Below are 21,385 nucleotides of genomic sequence, written 5' to 3'. Positions count from 1 at the left end.
CCAGCTCCCTTTGCAATCTCAACTCCACATATTGGCTACTATTTGGAGGTCTATATATGATTGCCATAGTGTTTTTTTTTTACCCTCGCAGTTTCTTAAATCCACCATCAAAGATTCAACATTCTCTGACCCTATGTCACCTCTTTCTAAACATGTAATTCCATCTCTTACCAACAGAACCACACCACCATCTATGTCTTCCTGCCTGTCCATTCAATACAAGTTATATCCTTTGATGTTAAGCTCCCAACGATGGCCTTCTTTCAGCCACGACTCAGTGATGTCCATAACATCATATTGACGAATCTCTGATTGCGCCACAAGTTTATCCCCCTTATTCTGAATGGCAAGCATATTTAAATACTCACCTTTACTCCTCCATTCTTTGCCCTTTTGAATTTTGCCTCTGTGGTACAATTTAACTCTTTGCTCTGTCTGAATTATGTATCGCACTGTACTGCTGCCACAAAGAGAACATGTGCTGGTGATACTAAACCTGGTTCTGATACTGATTGTGAACAGATTGGCCTACTGCATGCTGTAGCTCAATAAATAAAGAAAGAAATAGTCCTTCCACTTTAGTGAAATGGGTAGTACATGTGTCCCTTTGGGTAGGTGAAAATGACTTCTGTTAATGAAAGGATATGGGGGAAAGGCAGGCATAAGGAGTTAAAGTGTCAAATTTTCCTGATTTTGAATGCGAGAACAGGCTCAAGAGGCTGGAACGCCATCTGTTCTATGGGTTCTAGCAAGTAAACAATCAAGATATTTCCATCTACTGTAGAAGCATGCAATAAGTCTTTCTCAAAGTTACATGGTACAAGTTACCTTTAGGACATTGCACTGAAACAATGCGTAAAATCGAAATGCTACGAACACATTATTATCATAACTTACTTTGTATAATTTATAATTTTTCCTTGAATTCACACAGTCAGGCTACAGAATAAAATGTAATTATTTTTCCCTTGAAGTGGTAGACTGATTTTATTGCTACACCTTAAAATGCATTCATCACCAATAATAAACATTGTTAATAGGATCATCGAGTCCTTTACCAGTGTGTAATCAGAATCAGGTTTATTATCACTGTCATATGTTATGAAATTTGTTGTCTTTGTAACAGTACATTGCAAGACATTAAAAAATTATGTTACAATAAAAATAAATAAATAGCATGCAAAAGAGAAATAGTGAGGAAGTGTTCATGAACAGTTGAGAAATCTGATGACAGAGGGGAAGAAGCTGTTCCTAAAAACTTTGAGTGAGGGTTCTCAAGCTCCTGTGTGTCCTTCCTGATGATAGTAATGAGAAGAGGGCATGTCTCAGATGGAGATTGTCCCTAGTGCTGGATGCTGCCTTCTTGAGGCACTGACTCTTGAAGGTACCCTCAAGGGGGGGGATGGGTATGCCTGTGATAGAGCTGGCTGAGTCTACGAGTGCCTGTGGCCTTTTTTGTTCCTGTGCATTAGATCTTCCATACCAAGTGGTGATGCAACCAGTCAAAAGTTCAAAAGGGCCAATGGTTCATTTTACTATTGAAGTAAGCTTGTACAATACAACTCTAATATTTGTCTACACATTAGCCATTGAATAGAGAAAGACCATGGGGGTTGATGAAAGAAAAGACATCAACTCCACCCCCCTCCCGGCATGAAAACGGAAAGAAACAAGAGACAAAACTAGCAGACCCCAAAATCACCCTCTCCCCCGCAGCAAAAAATCCGCGACAATAGCAGTTCCCCCACCGCCTCACTTGCAGAAAGAACAGCCACAGTAGCATCAAACCACCAACCCCACCCTACACACTAAAAAATTAACAGATCGGCCACAAGAAAGAAAACACTGAAAAACTGAAGGAAGCCGATATAACGTACAGTCCAATAATCACATAAATCTCAGAATATCAGGAATATATTTTTGTCTGCATATGAGTAGAGCAGCCACGTGAACTCAGTGCTTCTGTAAAGAGTGACTGCCGACCTGGGTCCTAACATGCCAATCTGTCAGTCAGAATACTCTCCACCGTGCATCTGTAGGGATTTGCTAGTCTTGAATGTCATACTAAATCTCTTCAGACTCTTAACGAGGTATAGCCACCAGCATTCCGTCTTTGTAATTGCATCAAGAGATTAGCTTTATTAAAAATATATATGATTAGCGTTTGCTTTATTAGCCACATTTGTCACATGCAAATCAAAACATTCAGTGAAGTGTGTTATAAACAGGAGAAATTCTGCAGATTCTGGGTGTTGGTCTGAGTCAATGACCAACACAGTTCAAGGATTGTGCTGGAAGCAGCCCTTAGGTGTCAATGTGTTGGGCCAGATTAAAATCTGAATTGTAAAGTAGTCTCAATACTGTACTCCAGAGATAAATAAATGTTACTTCAATCTCTTACCTTTATCAACAATTGATGTGCTTCAATATACTGCTGAGCAGAATATTAGGGCAACAATTAGCTTGTTGGAAAGTTGATATAATTGCAATTCTGTACCTTTGGGGGAAAAAGCTGTTGTTATCAATATTATTGAAGGTATGCTCCCTTATATTCCTTATTTAAACAAATTGCTTCACCAGATTAAAGATGACAAATAGGTAAAAGTGTATTCTCTTGAACGTTCGCTTAAAAAATCTTAAAAATATGTTGTTCATCAGTAAAAGAAATTCTCTTGTAGGGCACTTAACTTTAAACCAGCCAGCCACTGTAAATGTGCTGTTAGCTTTCCTGTCTTAGACTTAACTTAGAGTGATTAATTTCATGATGACACAGGCTTGAATGGATAAAAAAAAAGGTAAATACTCTCATTAGTTACCATAGAATGCACACAATTTTACTTTTCTGTATTGCTCACACCACAACCTGGGAAAAAGGGTTTCACATTTTTTTCATGGAGTATAAACAATGAGCAAGGTGAATAATGAGGGAAGGCAGGAGAATAAACATTGCAGTGAGAGGAAAACCTAGGTGCAAACTAAGTTTGGTAGTACCCAGTGGTTCTGTCCCAGCTACTCATGTTCAATTCTGACTTCTGATGTTGCCTGCATGGAGTTTGCATGTTTTCCATGTGGTCTTCCCCTGGGTGGTTCAGTTTTGTCCCATGTCGCAAATATGGCAGTTGCAATTAACTCTGATGTGGGTGACTGGTGGGAAAATCAGGGAATGGTTTTGGACTTATGTGGGAGAGACTAGGTTCCAGGGAAGTAAGTCAGGGAATGGGATCAATGGTATTACTCTGAGAGCTGGTATAGACTTGTTAATCTGAATAGCATCCAGTAATGTCATAAGTGTATATGATTGATGAATTTCATGCTTTGTAAAGGCAGCAAAGCAGTGATGCTGAGGGAGATGTCATTTTAATGATTAAAGGACCAAGCATAGATCATTGCGTGAAGAACAGCGCAAGAAATGTTTGACTATGTTCAGAGAACTGGAAGATGGCTGTGTAATTTCAATACATAAGTGATGCAGGAAAGAATGGAGCTTAGGCTTAGGTTTTGTGGAAGGGGTGATACTTGAAAAAAAGGATTTTGAATCTGCTGTTAACATGGAGTGATTTAAAGTCAAAGGCAAATTGAGAAAGTTTCCAAGGGTGGAGGGTAATGATTATCTTTTCATTAAATGTTGTATCTTTGAACGATGTAGAAAGCATATAGTTATGTGAGCTTGACCAGTTTTCCAGCTGAAAACAGACTGTGTAAAGGAAGTAGAAATTAATTTGGTTTTTAATTACCTCAAAGGGAATATTGTGTTTGTTTCTATTCCATAAATTTATTTTAGAATAGCTGGAAGTGGTACATTTGTATGGGCACTGTAGCTGTTCACCAGCGCAATCCAGCAGATTTCAAGTTCAAGTTTATTGTCATTTAATTGCATACACGTGTGTCACCAAATGAAACAACGTTCCTCTGGAGCAAGGTACACAACACACATGTATCGCTCACACACAACGTATGAAGTAATATAAATAAATTAACAAACAATAACATATACTCCAGAAGACTGGCATTTATCATAAGGTGCATTTATGACACAAGTTAAAAGTAAACAGTAAACACTACTGCTGTTTCATAACTGATGAGACCTGTGTGGTGAGAGAGAGTTCAATAGTCTCACAGCCAGGGGAAAGAAGCTGTTCCCCATCCTAATAATCCTTTATGTAATGCTATGGTTCCTTCTGCCTGATAGTAGGGAGTCAAATAAATTGTGGGATGGATGGGAGGGACCCTTGACAATCCTAGGGCCCTGTGTATGCAGCACTCCTGATAAATATCTCAATATGTGGAAGAGAGACCCCAATGATCCTCTTAGTGGTCCTCATAATATTTTGTATGGCCTTGTGGACAGATGCCTTGCAATTCCCATGCAAGATAGTGGTGCAGCTCATCAGGACATTCTCGATGGTACCCCTGTATATATTGGTTAGAATTGGGTGTGCACGGGAGCTTCGCTCATCTCAATCTCCTCAAGAAGTGGAGACAGTGCTGTGCTTTCTTGACTAAAGAGGTGGTATTGTTATTATATACGCTCCCAGAAACTTGGTACTCCTAACTCTGTACATGGAGGAGCTGTTTATGTGCAGTGAGAAGTGGTCGGTCTGCACCCTCCTGAAGTCCACAATCATCTCTTTGGTCTTGTCAACATTGAGACTCAAGTTGTTTTGCTTGTAGCATTCTACAAACCGCTCTGCCTCTTCTCTTTATGCCGTCTCATCATTATTGTTATGAGGCCAACTACTGCCATGTTATTAGCAACTTGATGACTTGGTTTGAGCTAGATTAAGTCAAACAATCATGCATCACCAGCATGAGCAGCAGTGGGCTGAGCAAGCAGCCTGGTGCTCAGTGTGACGGAGCTAGATATGTTGCTGCCAGCATGAACTCAGCATGGTCTTTCTGGCAAGAAGTCCAAGATCCAGTCACAATGAGAGCTATACGTCATAGAACAGTACAGCACAGTACAGGCCCTTTGGCCCACAATTTTGTGCCGACCCTTAAACCCTGCCTCCCATATAACCCCCCACCTTAAAACCATAAATTCCTCCATATACCTGTCTAGTATTCTCTTAAATTTCACTAGTGATTCTGCCTCTGCCACCGACTCAAGCAGTGCATTCCACGCACCAACCAATCTCTGAGTTAGAAACCTTCCTCTAATATCCCCCTTGAACTTCCCATCCCTTACCTTAAAGCCATGTCCTCTTGTATTGAGCAGTGGTGCCTGGGGAAGAGGTGCTGGCTGTCCACTCTATCTATTCCTCTTAATATCTTGTATACCTCTATCATGTCTCTTCTCATCCTCCTTCTCTCCAGAGACTAAAGCCTTAATCCTTGATCATAATGCATACTCTCTAAACCAGGCAGCATCCTGGTAAATCTCCTCTGTACCCTTTCCAATGCTTCCACATCCTTCCTATAGTGAGGCAACCGGAACTGGACACAGTACTCCAAGTGTGGCCTAAACAGAGTTTTATAGAGCTGCATCATTATCCCGCAACTCTTAAACTCTATCCCTTGACTTATGTAAGCCACACTCCATAAGTTTTCTTAACTACCTTATCTACCTGTGAGGCTGTTGAGACCCAATGAGTACAGTTTCTGAGGAATGATCCTATAAAATCATGAGCTAAACACCTCGGTGTATGATGCACCATTTTTCAGGTGGGACAAGACGGAGTGGAGGGCAGAGGCTATGGCATCATCAGTGGACTGATTTGAGCAATAAGTAAACTGGAAAGGGTAAAGTACAGCAGAAAAATGGAATTTAATGGGATCTATAACCAGCCACTGAAAGATGCTTCATTAGTATTGAGGTCAATGTCACTAGATGGAAGTCATTTAAACACGTTACTCTTGACCTCTTGGGCACCGGGATGATAGTAGCTACCTTGAAGCCTGCGGGGACAGTGAATTCCAGAGAATTGTTGAAGACATCTGTTAGAACCGCTGTTAACTGAACTGCTCTGTCTCCCAGCACCCAACCAAGTATGTTATCATGCCCCACAGCTTTATGTGCGTCCTCAAATCAGCTACAGCCCCAGACAGAGTGCCTACGCCTTAAAGGTGGTGGTGGTTGTGGGGGAGTGGTTTCCTTGCCAGCACATCATTCTGTGCATCAACCATGCATAAATGACATTCGACCCAGCAGGAAGGGATGCGTCACTGTCGATGACTCACAGGGTGGACTTGCATTTGTATGCCCAGCGGCATGCAACTCGTGTCTCTGGTGTCACAGAAATTACTGTGAATTCACTGTGAAAACTAGAGCTATGCAGGGGAAGATGTGAGAGGGCGGATTGTCTGGGACTTTTCACTGACAGTGACAGTCATTTAAAATTGGTCTAAATTTGAATTGGGCAAACAAAAGCAGGACCATCATAAGGATCTGACTTGTAAATAGGGACAACAAAATCAACGTGATGGTCATCTTGATGAATGGAATAAATTTTTAAAATGTTGAAAAATCTTGCTAATATCCTAAGAGAAGCAGCTGAGGTGGGGCATGTATGGTGTTAGTGTATCACTCAGGGTTGAAGTAGATATGTTTCTTGTGAATCAAAAAGATTTAAGTTAATTGACTGATTGCCAAGAGTGGCAGAAGTAGAGGATATCTCACTCATGAAAGATGTGTGCATAAACATTAAGTGCCTTACGAAAGTGTGGTGATTTGTAATCATATTCTAGAAGGAAATGAATATCAGACCATTTCTGACCCACAGAAGCACAATGTTTAAGCAATTTTATTCCAATTATATTTTCCATTTTTATGCCAAGGTTGTTAAGATGCAGCAATGAAAGCAATATATTTCAGTGTGTTCTTAGCAAACATTGTCTTGAAATGTCAACTATCTTCCATCAGAAATTTTGCTCAATGTGTGTCTTAATCCCTGTGGTTAGTAAAATGTTCTTCATTCTGAGGAGATGGAGAAAGAAACAACAAGATTCAGTCATTTTTGAAAGAAAAATGTGATTGTTTAAATTTGTCTTAATAATAATGTCTTACATTGAGTAAAGTACAAATGACTATCATAAATAATTTGTGAAAAAACCTTACATACTGGATTTGTTATTCTCCAATATTAAAAATAAAATCTGCCAATTGTTTGTTGTAATTATTCACCAGCCCAAGCACTTTCAAAATCTTTTTCTTTTTCATATCTGCATCATCAAAAAATTATTGACAGCTTTTTGAATTAAAGTATTCCCTGGAGTAAGTTGGCTGTTTACTGGATTTTGTGCAGACTTTGTTTTAAGAAAGAAATGGTGATGGTGAAGAAAAGATTAACATATTATTTAAACAGGGATGCTATCTATTTGAAGTAAATTAATTCTCATCCTTATGAAAATGGTACATAAAGATATTTCATAGAAATGCAGTGAATACTTTTCGTTCTTCAATTATTTGTTTTATTAGCTTTTGGAAAAAGCAAATGTTTTATTTGTTTTACTTCATAATTTTTCTTCTTTCCCAGTCACTCAGTAGCAGCTGTCAGTAAAACAGTGATTTCTCCCATTGGATTGCTTGCATTATTCCAAAAAAAATCTGAAAAAGAATTAATATAACTTGCTCAAAAGTGAGTGTATGTTTGAGAGCTGTGTGGACCATATGGTATGGCTTTTGATATATTGTAGTATCAGCTAACTTAATTGATTGCCTTTTTTAAGGTACATTTGTTCATGACACTCACCTCTTCCTCATTGTTTCACCATGAGCTCAAATGATGACCTCATCATCATTAGTGAGTAGCAATACAAAAGAGCCATGAAAACAAAAAAGAAGCTGGAATCTTACTGCTTGAGGGGAAAAGTATTTCTGTGCATCTTTGTCTGTCATGGAGTGAAGGGTGACCTCATTGAAACCTATTGAATTTTGAAAAACCTCGGTAGAATGGACATGGAGAGGATGTTTCCTTAGCTGGGGGAGTCTGAGACCAGAGGACACAGCCTCAGAATAGAGGGGTGTCCTTTTAGAACACAGTTGAGGAGGAATTTCTTTAGCCAGAGTGTAGTGAATCTGGAATTTGTTGTCACAGGCAGCTGTAGAGATCAAGTCATTTGGATATATTTAAGGCAGAGGATGGTAGATTCTGGATTAGAAAGGGCATGAAGGGATACTTTATACTTTATTGTCGCCAAACAATTGATACTAGAATGTACAATCATCACAGCGATATTTGATTCGATACAGGAAGAATGAGGGAGATTGGGGCTGAGAAGGAACATGGATTAGCCGTAATGAAATGATGGCATAGTCTCAATGGGCCAAATGGCATAATTCTACTCTTATTTCTTATGATCTTATCAGTTGTGGCTATTTGAGATGATTTGAGCATGTGTTTCAATTAAAAAGAAAATAAAAACTGGTTGAATGGATGTCACTCCAATGGATTTAACTTTCAATTTTTGCATTGTTCAGGGAGCAGCTTTGTTGTCAGTGAGGGAAGCTTTCTGGATGTTTCAGACTGGTTGAATCCTGCCAAATTATCACTGTTTTACCAAATCAACTCCACATCTGCATGGACAAGAGACCTTTGTGGGCAAAAGACACTGGAGCCTTGTGAACATCTCTGTGATGAAGAAACTGGTAAGTTGTGAATTCTTGAGTTTTTGGCTTCTGAGATTGTCACCCAAGGAATTTATGCAAATCTTTATTTGTTTATTCACTTTAATTCTATTTTTGGAGTTTATTTTAGCAATTATTTCAGTTAGACCCAATGTAGGTTCTAAATATAGAAAGGAAAACGTCCTCAGTTTATTCATCCTCAGACAATTTCCATTGCAGTTTAGATGATAAAATTAATGCCTTCAGGTTGAGAGTGTCCATTAAAACAAACAAGATTTTGCAAAACAGTGCTTTCAAGAGTATTCCATGAAGAGTGAAGCTTTATCAAGCAAATGTAGATCTGGTTTTAATTCTGTGTTTTTCTTGCTCAAAAATGTTTTTAGTTATTAATTTCAATCCTCATCTCATAGAAGAGAACTTTGGAAACTTATGCTATAAACAACTTTTTTAAAGGGTCATGGTTTTGCTGAACACTTACATGAAGATCATATTGTATCTCGAGAATTGCACAGCTCTCAGACCCAAGAACCGAAAAAGCCTCTCTCTAGTTCAGTTCAGAGGAATGTGTAATTCATGTCTGATTTTTTTTAAATGTACAGATGTTTGACCAAATTAGAGGCATTTACCTTAATTCAATTTTTGCTGCCAAATCAAGTACCAGTTGAAATCTAACTCCAGAAATTTGAACACACAAATCCCAACTGTATTCCAGTACAGTACCAAGAGATTGTGGCCTTGCTAAATATTCCATCCCTAAGATAATACAAGAGATTCCAGGAAGATTTTCAAACAGGAGGCAGGGAATACTTGCAGGTTTCTCAGATGATGCTTATGCATCAGTTGACAATTTGCTAATTACTTCATGGCTATTTTTTATGTAATTTGGATTATTGTCCATGTCTGTTCTAGCCACACCTTTTGATATTTAGTAGATTTCAATGAGATCTCCCTCCATTCTCTTCCTTGACCCCATTCTTCTAAATTCCAGTGAATACAGGCCTAGAGCCATCAAAATCTCCTCATACGTTAACCCTTTCCTTCTGTGATCATTCTCATAAACCTCCTCTGCACTCTCTCCAATGCCAGCCACATTGTTTGTTAGATATGGGGCACAAAACTGCTCACAATACTCCAAATGTGGTCTGACCAATGCCTTATGAAGGCTCAGCATTACATACTGGATTTATATTCTCAAAATCAATTGCTAACATTGTATTTGCCTTCTTTACTTCAAGTTAAATTTTAGTGAATCCTGCATTAGGACTCCCATTTCATTTGCACTTTTGATTTCTGAATTTACTCTCCATTTAAAAAATATTCTATACCTTGATTCATTCTATCAATGTGTATGACCATGCACTTGCTTGCACTGAATAGCATCCGTCACTTGTTTGCTCATTCTCCCAATCTGTTCAAGTTCTTTTTCAGACTCCCTGCTTCCTCAATACTACCTGACCCTCCACCTACCTTTGCATTATCCACAAATGTGGCTTCAAAGCCATCAAATCCGTCATCCAGATCGCTAACATGTACTATGAAAAGCAGTCAATCCAACAGAGCCCTGCAGAACACCACTAGTCACCAGATGCCCAACAGAAAAGGCCCCTTTATTCCCATTCTTTGCCTTCTGCTTGTCAGCCAATTTTTGGTCCATGCTAGCATCTTTCCTGTAATACCATGTGGTTTCCTATCTTGTTTAGAATCTCATATGTAGCACCTTGTCAAAGACTTTCTGAAAATCTAAGTACACAACATCCACTGATTCTCCTTTGTCTATTCTACCTGTTATTTCCTCAAAGAATTGCAAGAAATATATCAGGCAAAGGCTGAGGAAATCAAGGATCCAGTTGAAGGTGAAGGTTGAAAGACCTAGGGTTTAGAACTTGTTGATTAGAACTAAGGGTATGATTGTATTGAACACAGAGATGTATTGAGTAAACAGCAGCCTGACATAGGTATTGCTATAGTCCAGGTGATCCTCTTTTCTATTATTCCCTAGGTTACCTTCGTAATTTATTATTGGTTTCCTTATTGCTTTTGTAGCTGCCTTCTGTTGTTTTTTAAAAGCTTCCTACTCCTCAAGCTTCCCACTGTTTTTAGCTATTTTGTCTGCCTTTCCTTTTGCTTTAAAGCAGTCTCTGTCTCATCCTCTCTTTAGAATGCTTCTTCTGCCCGGGGATGAATCAATCATGTAACTTCGGAATTGCTCCCAGTAACTCCAGTTACTGCTACATTACTGTCATCCCTGCTACTCCGCTCTTCCAATCAACTTTGGCCAGTTCCTCTCATGCTTCTGTAGTTACTTTTACTCCACTATAATACTGATACATCTGATTTTAGCTTATTCCCCTCAAACTGCAGGGTTGAGTTCTATCTCATTATGATCACTGTCTCTTAAGGGTTCCTTTACCTTAAGCTCTCTACGACATATTATCTAGAGCACAGAGTTATGCTGGGGACAGGGAATGGATTAGCATATAATAGAGGGCTGAATCAATTTCTCTGGAATGATGGAAAGAGCTCCATTCCAACCTTATAGTGTACTGTTAATTTCTGTGATTTCCTTCACATTTCTTGTTCAAGTAGCTGATAGTCACAACAGATAGAATAGTCTGACTCTACTGAACATCAGGAAGATGGCACCTACCCACTACGTACTGCCTTTTCTACACTGGGAACCCCTGCTTGCGTGATCAATGGGCAGCTCATCTACTACACCACTACTACCTCGGAAGCGGCGTTGAAGGCAAGGGAGAAGGGCAGACATCCTGGTGAGGTTGAGACAGTCTGCTAATCGGCTACCGCTCCCAAGCATGCTCCTGACTAACGTTCAGTCCCTGGCCAATAAGCTGTGTGAACTGAGAGCCAGAATCTCCTATCAGTGGGAAACAAAGTAATGTAATGCTTTGTGCTTCATGGAGATCTGGATGATGGAGGAGATACCGGATCACGCCATTGAGCCCTCTGGGTTCTCCCTGTTCTGGGCAGTCAGGTCAAAAAACCTCTGTGGGAAGAATGAGGAAGTGGGGTATGCTTCAGGGTCAATAGTGCCTGGAGTGACCCCTGGAACATGCATGCCCTCAAATCCTTTTGTTCCCGGGATCTGGAGTACCTGGTGCTGCTGTGTAGACCTTTCTAGCTGTTAATATCACAGCTGTGTATATTCCACTGCAGGCTGATACTGACCTGGTTCTCAAGGAACTGTACAAGACCATCAGCACCCTGGAGACTGCACACCCAGAGCCTGCCTTCATTGTTGTCGGGGACTTTAATAGAGTGTCACTGAATAAAGTCTCTCCGAAGTTTTGTCAACACATCCAGGTGAGCTCATGGGGAGATATCATACTCGACCATTGCTACTCTCCCTTCGGCAGTGCTTGCAAAGCGCTCCTTCGCCCGCTGTTTGGAAAATCAGATCACTACTTCATCTTTCTGCTGCTAAGGTACAGATATAAGCTGAAACAAAAGGCGGCCATAGTTAAAACCATCCACTGTTGGTCGATCAGTCGGTCTCCATGCTACAGGACTGCTTTGATGATGTCAACTGGAATGTCTTCCATGACGAGGATATCTCCGAGTTCAAGGAACGGGTCACAAATTTCATCCGGAGGTGCACCGAAGATGTTGTCCCCTAGAAATTGGTCAGGGTCTATCCAAACCAGAAGCCCTGGATCAACATTCCCGTGTGAGCAGCACTTACTGCACGACTCAGAGCTTGCATTGTTGGTAACCAACAGGAACTCAAGAGATGCAGCTACAATCTGCACAAGGTCATCAAGGCAGTGAAACAACAATACAGGGACAAGATCCAGATGCAACTCTCCACCAACAGCACACGCAGCTTATGGCAAGGTCTGCACACCATCGCAGACTTCAAAATTGAACACAGTGGAATTTCTAACATCACTGCCTCTCTCTCTTTTACGCTGGATTTGATGTTGCCAGCACTGAAACCCTGAGGATAGCCATATAAGAGACCTGCAGCTTTGGTTATCTCTGAGGCCAAAGTATGCAGGTGTTTCCAGTAGGTGGACAGTCGCAAGGCTGCGGGACCAGATGGCATCCCAGGGCAGGTACTCAGAGTGTGCACAGCACAACTGGCAGGTGTGTTTATTGTGATGGGATCCTGACTTATCCCTATGAACTGTGCTTTTAAAAAGAGAGGGAGAGAGTTGTACAACTCAAACACCTTGTTATTAAGACAGAGAGAGGCAAAGACTGCTTTGAGATGGTGTTATGGTTTCTCTGCAGCGTGTTTACACTTTTGCAAGGACACTGCCAGCTTCTGTGTTCCTACACAGAGAGAATGCTACTTGATGGACTGCTGGTGTTCAGCATGGTGAGATAAATAGAAGGTCGGCTGGTAAACACACAGACACATGATTTTGGACACTGGGCGAGCTTTGTTGTACCCACAGAAAGGTGGGTTTTTGGAGAATCGATTAGGAGAATCGATCAGTGGCTCTCGCAGTGTGAAAAAGGTGTGACCACTGGGAAGTTATCCGTGTGTCCAACCCTCGCCTGGGTTGATAATTTCATCACAGAAAATGATCCCCTTGTTGTGGTCACATTCGGTGACTGCTGAAGGATTTCGGAGGACAACGGGAAGATCGACTGAAGAACTAAACACCTCTCTCTATCTCCATCACTACTCAACTCAATACCACGAACTGAACTGAACTTTACTCAACACCGTAAGACTGTATCCATTTACCCCTAGGCTTGAAGAAGCTTGGTTTCTATATTTCCACACTTATATACATATAATCTTTACAAACCTGTTTGATATATCTGAATTTATATTACTGTATTGCGTAGTTACTAATAAGTGGTATTAGTTAATAGCAATACCAGACTCCAAAGTGTTTTCTATTTTTACTGGTTCTTTAACTCGTCACAGGGTACGTGACATTGTAGGCATTTTTAATCTCTCCCTCTCCCAGTGTAGAGTAACCTCCTGCCTCAAATTATCCACCATTGTTCCTGTACCTAAAAAGACCAAGGTAACATGTCTGAACGACTGGTGTCTTGTCACATTCACCCCAATAATAAGTAAATGCTTTGAGAGGCTGGTCAAGGACTACATCTGCAGCTTGCTGCCACCCACACTGGACCCCCTACAGTTTGCCAACCGACACAACCGATCGACAGATGATGCAATAGCCACAGCTCTACACACCATCCTTACATATCTGGAGAAGAAGGATGCTTATGTGAGAATGCTGTTCTTGGATTGCAGTTCAATGTTAAACACCATAGTTCCCTCCAGGCTCGACAAGAAGCTCAGAGACCTCAACCTTCTCCCTGCTTTGTGTAGCTGGATCCTGTTCTTCCTGTCAGATCACCGGCAGGTGGTAAGAGTGGGCTCCCTCACCTCTGTCCCTTGGACCTTCAACACAGGAGTCCCCCAGGACTGTGTTTTAAGCCCCCTCCTATACTCTCTGTATACTCGTGACTGTGTCGCCATCCACAGCTCCAATCCGCTAATTAAATTTGCTGAAGATACTACACTGATTGGCCTAATCTCAAATAATAATGAGGCAGCCTACAGAGAAGTCATCACCCTGACACAATGGTGTCAAGAAAACAACCTCTCCCTCAATGTCATAAAAAACAAGGCAGCTGGTTGTGGATTACGGGAGGAATGGAGACGGGGTAACCCCTGTTGACATCAATGGATCTGGGGTTGAGAGGGTGAACAGCTTTAAGTTCCTTGACATAAACATCACCGAGGATCTGACATAGTCTGTACATACCGGCTGTGTGGTGTAAAAGACACAGCAGCACCTCTTTTACCTCAGACAGTTGAAGAAGTTTCAAATCCTAAGAACTTTCTACAGGGGCACAATTGAGAGCATCCTGACAGGCTGCATCACTGCCTGCTATGGCAACTGTATTTCCCTCAATTGCATGACTCTGCAGAGAGTGGTGTGGACAGCCCAGCACATCTGTAGATGTGAACTTCCCACTAATCAGGACATTTACAAAGACAGGTTTGTAAAAAGGACCCAAATGTTCTCTGGGAACTCAAGTCACCCCAACCACAAACTGTTACAGCTGCTACCATCCTCCTCCTCGTTGTTGAACCTTGCATAAAGCTCTCATATCCTGGCAGAAGAATTGATGGCATTTATTTTCCTGGCCTTTGAGCATACCTGTCTCCGAAAATGAGTAAGAAGGTCCACTTGTGTCACTCACTTAATCCGTATCTGCTTTGCTGATACACTTACAGAGTTACTTACAAAGTTAGCTGTCATGTACAGTTGCCAAATCTCAATAAATACTTCTAGAGAGAGAAAGATACAAACACACTCATAACTCAAGGGTGTATCAGCAGCACAATTAGCAGAGCTGCTGTGTCATAGCATCAGAGACCTGGGTTCAACCATAACCATCTGCACTGTCTGTGTGGACTCTGCACTTTACCCTGTGAACTATCTGAGTTTGCTCAGGGTACTGTTTTTATACATTCACATCACAGAACATCACAGAAAGGGGATAGTCATTCCACTGGAGATAAAACATAGAAACAAGAAAGGGTGGGTCATGCCTGTCGAGTATATTGTAGGCTGCTGGTTAGTAGGATAATTGGCTACAACCTTTCCCCAGTGTGTAAGTGAGTGTTTGAATCTGGAGGAGCTGGTGAGAATAATAAAGGAATTGATGTCGATAGGTGGTTGTCTGTCGGTATGGACTCAGTGGCCTAAGGCCTATTTCCATGCTGCTTGACTATGACTCATAGATGGAGCTCACCAATGAAATTCAAATGTGACCTGACCATATGGTAGTTTAGGTCCCGTTGATGATGATGAGTGCACGAGGTTGGCACCTGGACTACCCACAGGCTGAAAGGCATCTAAAAATGAAATTCAAGCCCCCTTTTATTTTGAGTAGTCTGAAAGCCTTGTTTATCATAGGGTTAACACAATCTGCTGAAATGTCAAATTGAAATGAGTTAATGAAATTTAGTCGGCTCCAAATGCTTCTTTAATTAAAGGTAAATTGGATTCTGAGGGACAAGGAAATTTTAATTTCCATTATCATGCAATATCTTACCTGATTTTATCAAATTTTTCACCAGCATAATATAATGGCCTTTCTAAAGAAAATGCCAACCCTGTGTTGATTGGAAGCATTATAATCGTTTGCTCGTACTCCATCTGGTTCATGAGCTTGACATTTCCACAGCTGTTTGCATTGAAAAGTCTGAAAATAGCACATTTTCTGGACACTTGGGGGTTAGAGACAGAGAGTGTGTTTAATGGGAACATACATTTTACAAGGATTATTATGAAGTAATGCACTTAAATCAATAGAAATGAGTTTCACTTAATGAGCAAATCATCATAATCATCATAATAAAGGAACATAGTCTCATTGCTGCCAACACACAATTCAAGAAGCGAGCTGGTAAACTGTGGACATACGAAAACAGAGCCTCCATCTACAGGAAACAGCTTGATTACATCCTCGTAAGAACAAAATGGCGTAATTGTGTGAGCAACACAGAAGCCTACAGCACCTTCAACTCGGTCAGTTCTGAACACAGAGTAGTGTCAATGCAAGTGAGACTGAGCCTGCGACAACCCAAAGCCACAGGTCCCAAGGAGAAGATGGACTGGAAGGCATTCTCCTCACAACCTATTCTTCAAGCCCAGTACACAGTGGAGGTGAGAAATTGCTTCGGCCCTCTGGAAAGGGAGGAGGAAGAGACTGCCACCGACCGCTATCAATGGCTCTTAGATGTATACACATCAGTATGTGTGAAGGGTCAGTGTTGTTTATGACTTCAGACCCACAGCAGCGAGGTTGACTCTCAACTTAGTAAAACACTCAGTGCAGAGACAACTTGTGATTTAATAACTGGAAAATAAAGTTAGTAGTTATTCATCTGGTCCCTGAACATCAGCTCAGCAACCTCAGTATATCTCGTCCCAGCATCATTTTTTTCTCCAAGTCCTTGCATGAAACTTCATTTCAGTAGTGAGCGCACTGAATTAAATGATCTCATGTGGGTAGCTGGATGTAATTCCACATCCTGTTTCCTGTGCATAGCTATTTGTTTGTCCACATCTCCCAGTCGTTTCTTGTCTGCACCTGTGGATTTGAAGGCAGGATGGAGCTAGATTGCAATATCTTCTACTGGCGAATAAGGTCAAGACTGTCTCATGGCGTATCATTGTCCCTGAGAGTAATGCCAGAAGAGAGCGCTGGAATAAGAATCCACCACAGAATATTGTCAATATATCCTTGAAATGAATAATCTGTACCAGTTACAAATGGGTTTTCTACCTCACACCTCCTCTTTCTTTTAAACGTATCCTTTCTAAGTTTCAGCTGATGAGTGACAACTGGCTGTTATCTCTGCTTCCCATCCCTGCATCCATCCAGTGAACGAGGCCCCCCAATTCCTGCTTGCAGTGGAGGCATAAAACAGGGAAGATTAGAATCTGATAGAACAGAATTCAAAGCTATCCCTGCAAAATGAGAACATACTTCACACAAGACACAAACTTTATTAGTCGAAGGAATGGAATTCCTTGACAGTGCATGCATGAAGGATGGCACCTGGTTTTAATTGATGATACTGGGAAAGTAATAACTGATGATGCCTGCGAGCATGAATGACTTGCCCTCCCCCCACTCCTTTTCTGTGGCTGAATAAAGACTGCAATTCATACATCATCTCTGCAAACTTATATTTATTTTATTCTGAGTCATACTTAACATTCCGATACATTTTAATGATGCTATTTGTTTTCCACTTGTCATGATGTGTGATAGAGCTCTGCATGTAATACGATTTGATTGAGGAATTTTAAATACGTTAGCATGTGCATGTTTGTTTAAAATAATGGTACTGTTGACAGAGACATCAGATACTCACTGCATTTCCTATTTTTACCTTTTCTTTTCATTTTAACTTATATGATTAATGGTATTTATTCAGTCTGAAGGACGCAGGTAACCCATTCAGAACTACTTAGCAGAACGTGGTTGAGATTTTTAACAAAAGACTTCAAACAAAATACAAGGAACAACAATTATCTCATCAGCATGTGAACAGCAAAGTGTTAGCCAATTAGAATCTATTATAAATCAGAGCACCGGTGTGAAATAATTCTTCAAAATTTAGCAGTTAAACGTGCTCCTGTGGTGTTCTCATCGAAGCTGACATCTTCCTCTAAGTCTGTGGGATTGTTAAGTATCCCATAACGGGTTAAAGAACCAGCAGAAATGGAAAAACACCTAGAGTCTGGTATTGCTGTTAACCAAAGCTATTTTATTAGTAACTACGCAATACGTTAATATAAAAATCAGATAAATCAAACAGGTTAGCAAAGTTCATGCATATATAAGTGTGGAAATATAAAACCCAACTTCTTCAAGCTTAGGTGGTAAGGGTTACAGTCTTACGATAGTAGGTAAGCAAAGTCAGTTCAGTTCGTGATATTTAGTTGAGTAGAATTGAGGAAAGAAAGAGAGGGGTTTAGTTCTCCAGGTAAGCCAATGCCGTCGATCCTCCATTGTCCTCCGAAAACCTTTGAAGTCACTGAATGTGACCACAAGAAGGAGACCGTCTTCTGTGGTAAAGTTATCGACCCAAGCAAAGGTTGGACACACTGATAACTTCCCACCGGTCACCCCTTTACACACTGCGAGAGCCATTGATTGATTCTCCCAATTGATCTGCAAAAACCCACCCTTCTGTGGGCACACAAAGGCTCAACCAGTGTCCGAAACCATGTGTGTCTCACTCCACACATAAAGTATCACCAACAGTGATCTTCAACGAATATCCTTTCAACACAAGTGGTGCCACACCTGAATTCAGCTACGGGTCATCCCAAAGTGGTGGCTACAGGGTACTCCAACAGAATCCACGTATGGATTATCACCAACAGTAGCTGATCACAATGGGGACCCTCTTCAAGGGAACCACCACCCAGGCAAGGGTCGACACACCGGTAGATTCCACAAGGTTACCCCCAAACACACAGCGTGATAGCTACTTATCCAATTCCACGACATATGAAATAGCTCCAACAGTGATTTGCCACAGGGATGCCTTTCTTCAGTGAACTACCACACCCAGACAAAGGTTTTCCCCTCACCAGAGAACCCACTTCTGTGGATTAACTACGTGACAGTCACACCTTCGTATTCTAATGGAACTCAAACTCACCCTCATGGGCTACTAAGGAGAGAGTCCAAACACTGACCTCTTTGTCTCTAGGTTTCTTCTGTTTCAAACCTTCCTCTCCCCTCTTCCTGCAAATTCGTTCTAGTTGCAGAAAACTTGTGAGAGTCATTTATCAATACTCAGGATCGATCTCAACTCACCCCCTTTGTGCTACTGAAATTTTAAACCAGCGACCGACTCACTGGTGTCTTCCATTGACCGAATCCATCTTGACTCTGAGCATGTGTTTCTCTGTGTCTGTAACTGTCCTTGTAAAAAGTAAACATGCCGCAGAGAAACCATAACACGATGGTCCATCACATAACTCCACCTCTCTCTCTTTCTCTCTGGAGCAGTTCAAACAGTGTCCAAAAGTCAGTCTCATTCTCCCGACATTTTAAAGTGACAGTCCACAGAAGATATGAACCCTACGGATACTTAACAGGGTTGCTTAAAGAGGATTGCTACAATGCTGATGTGCATTCTTTGCATATATAGTTTTTGACTGCTCAGGTCACTTACCCGACACAAAATGTATAGCTGTTTCTGCAGGGGCAGAAGCTTCTATGTGGTTGAAAATCCATTATCACTATTGCAGTTGAAACTGACCAACAATCTGAAAGCAAAATATCACAGCTGTTGAACGTCCAAAATAAAAATAGAGAAGCAGCAAATACTCAGTAATTCAGATGCCATCGATGGTAAAAGGAAAAAGCAAAGAACATTTTTATTTCTTCATCAGAATCCTGTTTCTTTTTTACACAGTTCCTTGGAGATTTCCCGATTATTTCTAGCACTTTGTCTTTCAGTATTTTGAACTCTGTCTCTTTAGCTGACAATATAACTTGTTCACTGTCAGTGGGGTGGGGAAGATAAGATTCCACATTCCCCATTCTGTAACAAAATTTGAAAATATTTATAAATCTATCCTGAAAGTACAATCATCATGACTAATAAGTTGTAAGATTGCAGGACTTTCAAGAGTATCTGTTTGGGCTACACTAATGGGGTGGCACAGTAGTGTAGTGGTTAGCACAGTGCTTTATAGTCCGTGACCTGGGGTTCAATTTCTGTGGTTGTCTGTAAGGAGTTTGTATGTTCTCCCTATGACCATGTGGGTTTTCTCCGGGTGCTTTGGTATCCTCCAAAACACCAAAGATGTACTGGTTTGTTGGTTAATTGTAAATTGTCCCCTGGTTCGGCTAGGGTTAAATCAGGGGATTGCTGGGTGGCGTGGCTCGAAGGGCTGGAAGAGCCTATTCTGTGCTGCATCTTAATAAAATAATTTTTTAAATGATATGGAGACACTTCCTTACTTTCTGAATGGGCTATGCAAACCACTCAGTACAAATCAAACAGTAATGAACAAATAATGGCAACACTGCTGGTGGGGCAAGTTTTGTAAGGACATCACAAAATACTCTCTTTCTTTCTTTTTTGCTGTGAAGGGAAATTCCATAGGAAAATAGATGAAAAAATCTATTCTTATTGATATCTTACATGTGCTTGGGCCCTTAAGTGTGCTTTATGTGCCTTGAGCTGTGTGTGACAGCTGGTACTGTGTTTTGAACCTTAGCCCCAGAGTAGCACTGTTTCATTCAGGTGTAGTCATGGGCATTCCTGTATGGTTGACTGACTACCAAACTTGAACTTGATTTTTTTTAACAAGACAATTATGTTGCCATATGATTATAATTAATTGCCTTCATGTAACTGTTTTCAGCTAAGTGTGTGTGTGGTCCACATGAGCATGTGGGCGGTGTCTGCCACTGACAGTGGAACTGCAGGGGGTTAGGGGATGGGAGAATTTAATGTCGCATTGCTTCAGTGATGGCATCATTACAAAATATTTCAGGTGCTAAATTGGTAAGGCTGGAAAATGGACATCAGAATAACAAAGCACGCTAAGATGATGCCTGTTTAATTTCATAATGAGTGCACATAAAATTTGTTCCATCAACGGATTTTGTGCTAATCTTGTGCTTTTTGACTGAGCTTGCAATAATAACCCCAGCTACTGGAAGGGCTTATAATTCTTGCAGGGAAGTGTGTGGCTATAACAGTTCACAGATGTAATTATAGAAGCCTCAACAGTTTAGAGTCATAGTCATATTGAATGGAGACAGGTCCTTCAGAACAGCATGTCTATGCTTAAGATCAACAGTTTACTGTACCATTACCTTTACTAGAACTCAGACTCTCTTCTATACATTACCCTTGTGCTCACTTCAAAACTTTTTAAAAATGTTAATGTACCCATCTACACCCTCTTAAGTGTTGAGTTACAGATTCAAAGTGTTCGTTTTAATTTCATAGAATGTATGCAGTATACAACCTGAAATTCTTACTGTTCAGAGACACTCACAAAACAAGAAACCCTGAAGAATGGATGTCAGAAACATCAGATCCCCAAAGCTCCCCTCCCCCTCCCATGTACAAGCAGCAGCAGTCTCATCGACCGTTCCCCTCCCCCCACTTGCCCCAGCAGAAGCACAAATCCCCTCCCCCAGCCATGCAAGCAATAGCAAAAACTCCCCACCTCCCAAAGAGACCTTGATCTAGAGTCCATAACTCAGCACTTTGGTATCTCAGACAGAAATCACTTCTGCAACAATGAGAGTGGAGAACAACAACTTACC

The 21,385-nt window shown here is 40.9% G+C and overlaps 1 protein-coding gene across 4 annotated transcripts in view; it reads left to right on the top strand.

Annotated features, from left to right (window-relative positions):
* LOC140186350 (astrotactin-2-like) overlaps window positions 1-21,385 on the top strand; it is a 1,795,681-nt gene that overhangs the window by 842,404 nt on the left and 931,892 nt on the right. For all 4 annotated transcript variants that reach the window (XM_072240512.1, XM_072240511.1, XM_072240510.1 and 1 more), the window contains one exon: window positions 8,417-8,584. In XM_072240512.1, coding sequence (XP_072096613.1) covers window positions 8,417-8,584 — 168 coding nt within the window. The remainder of the gene's footprint in view (window positions 1-8,416; window positions 8,585-21,385) is intronic.

The sequence above is a fragment of the Mobula birostris genome, chromosome 22 (assembly GCF_030028105.1).
Source record: "Mobula birostris isolate sMobBir1 chromosome 22, sMobBir1.hap1, whole genome shotgun sequence".
Taxonomy (NCBI): Eukaryota; Metazoa; Chordata; class Chondrichthyes; order Myliobatiformes; family Myliobatidae; genus Mobula; species Mobula birostris.
Note: the sequence above shows the minus strand (reverse complement) of the source record. Positions and strands in the feature narration are given on the sequence as shown.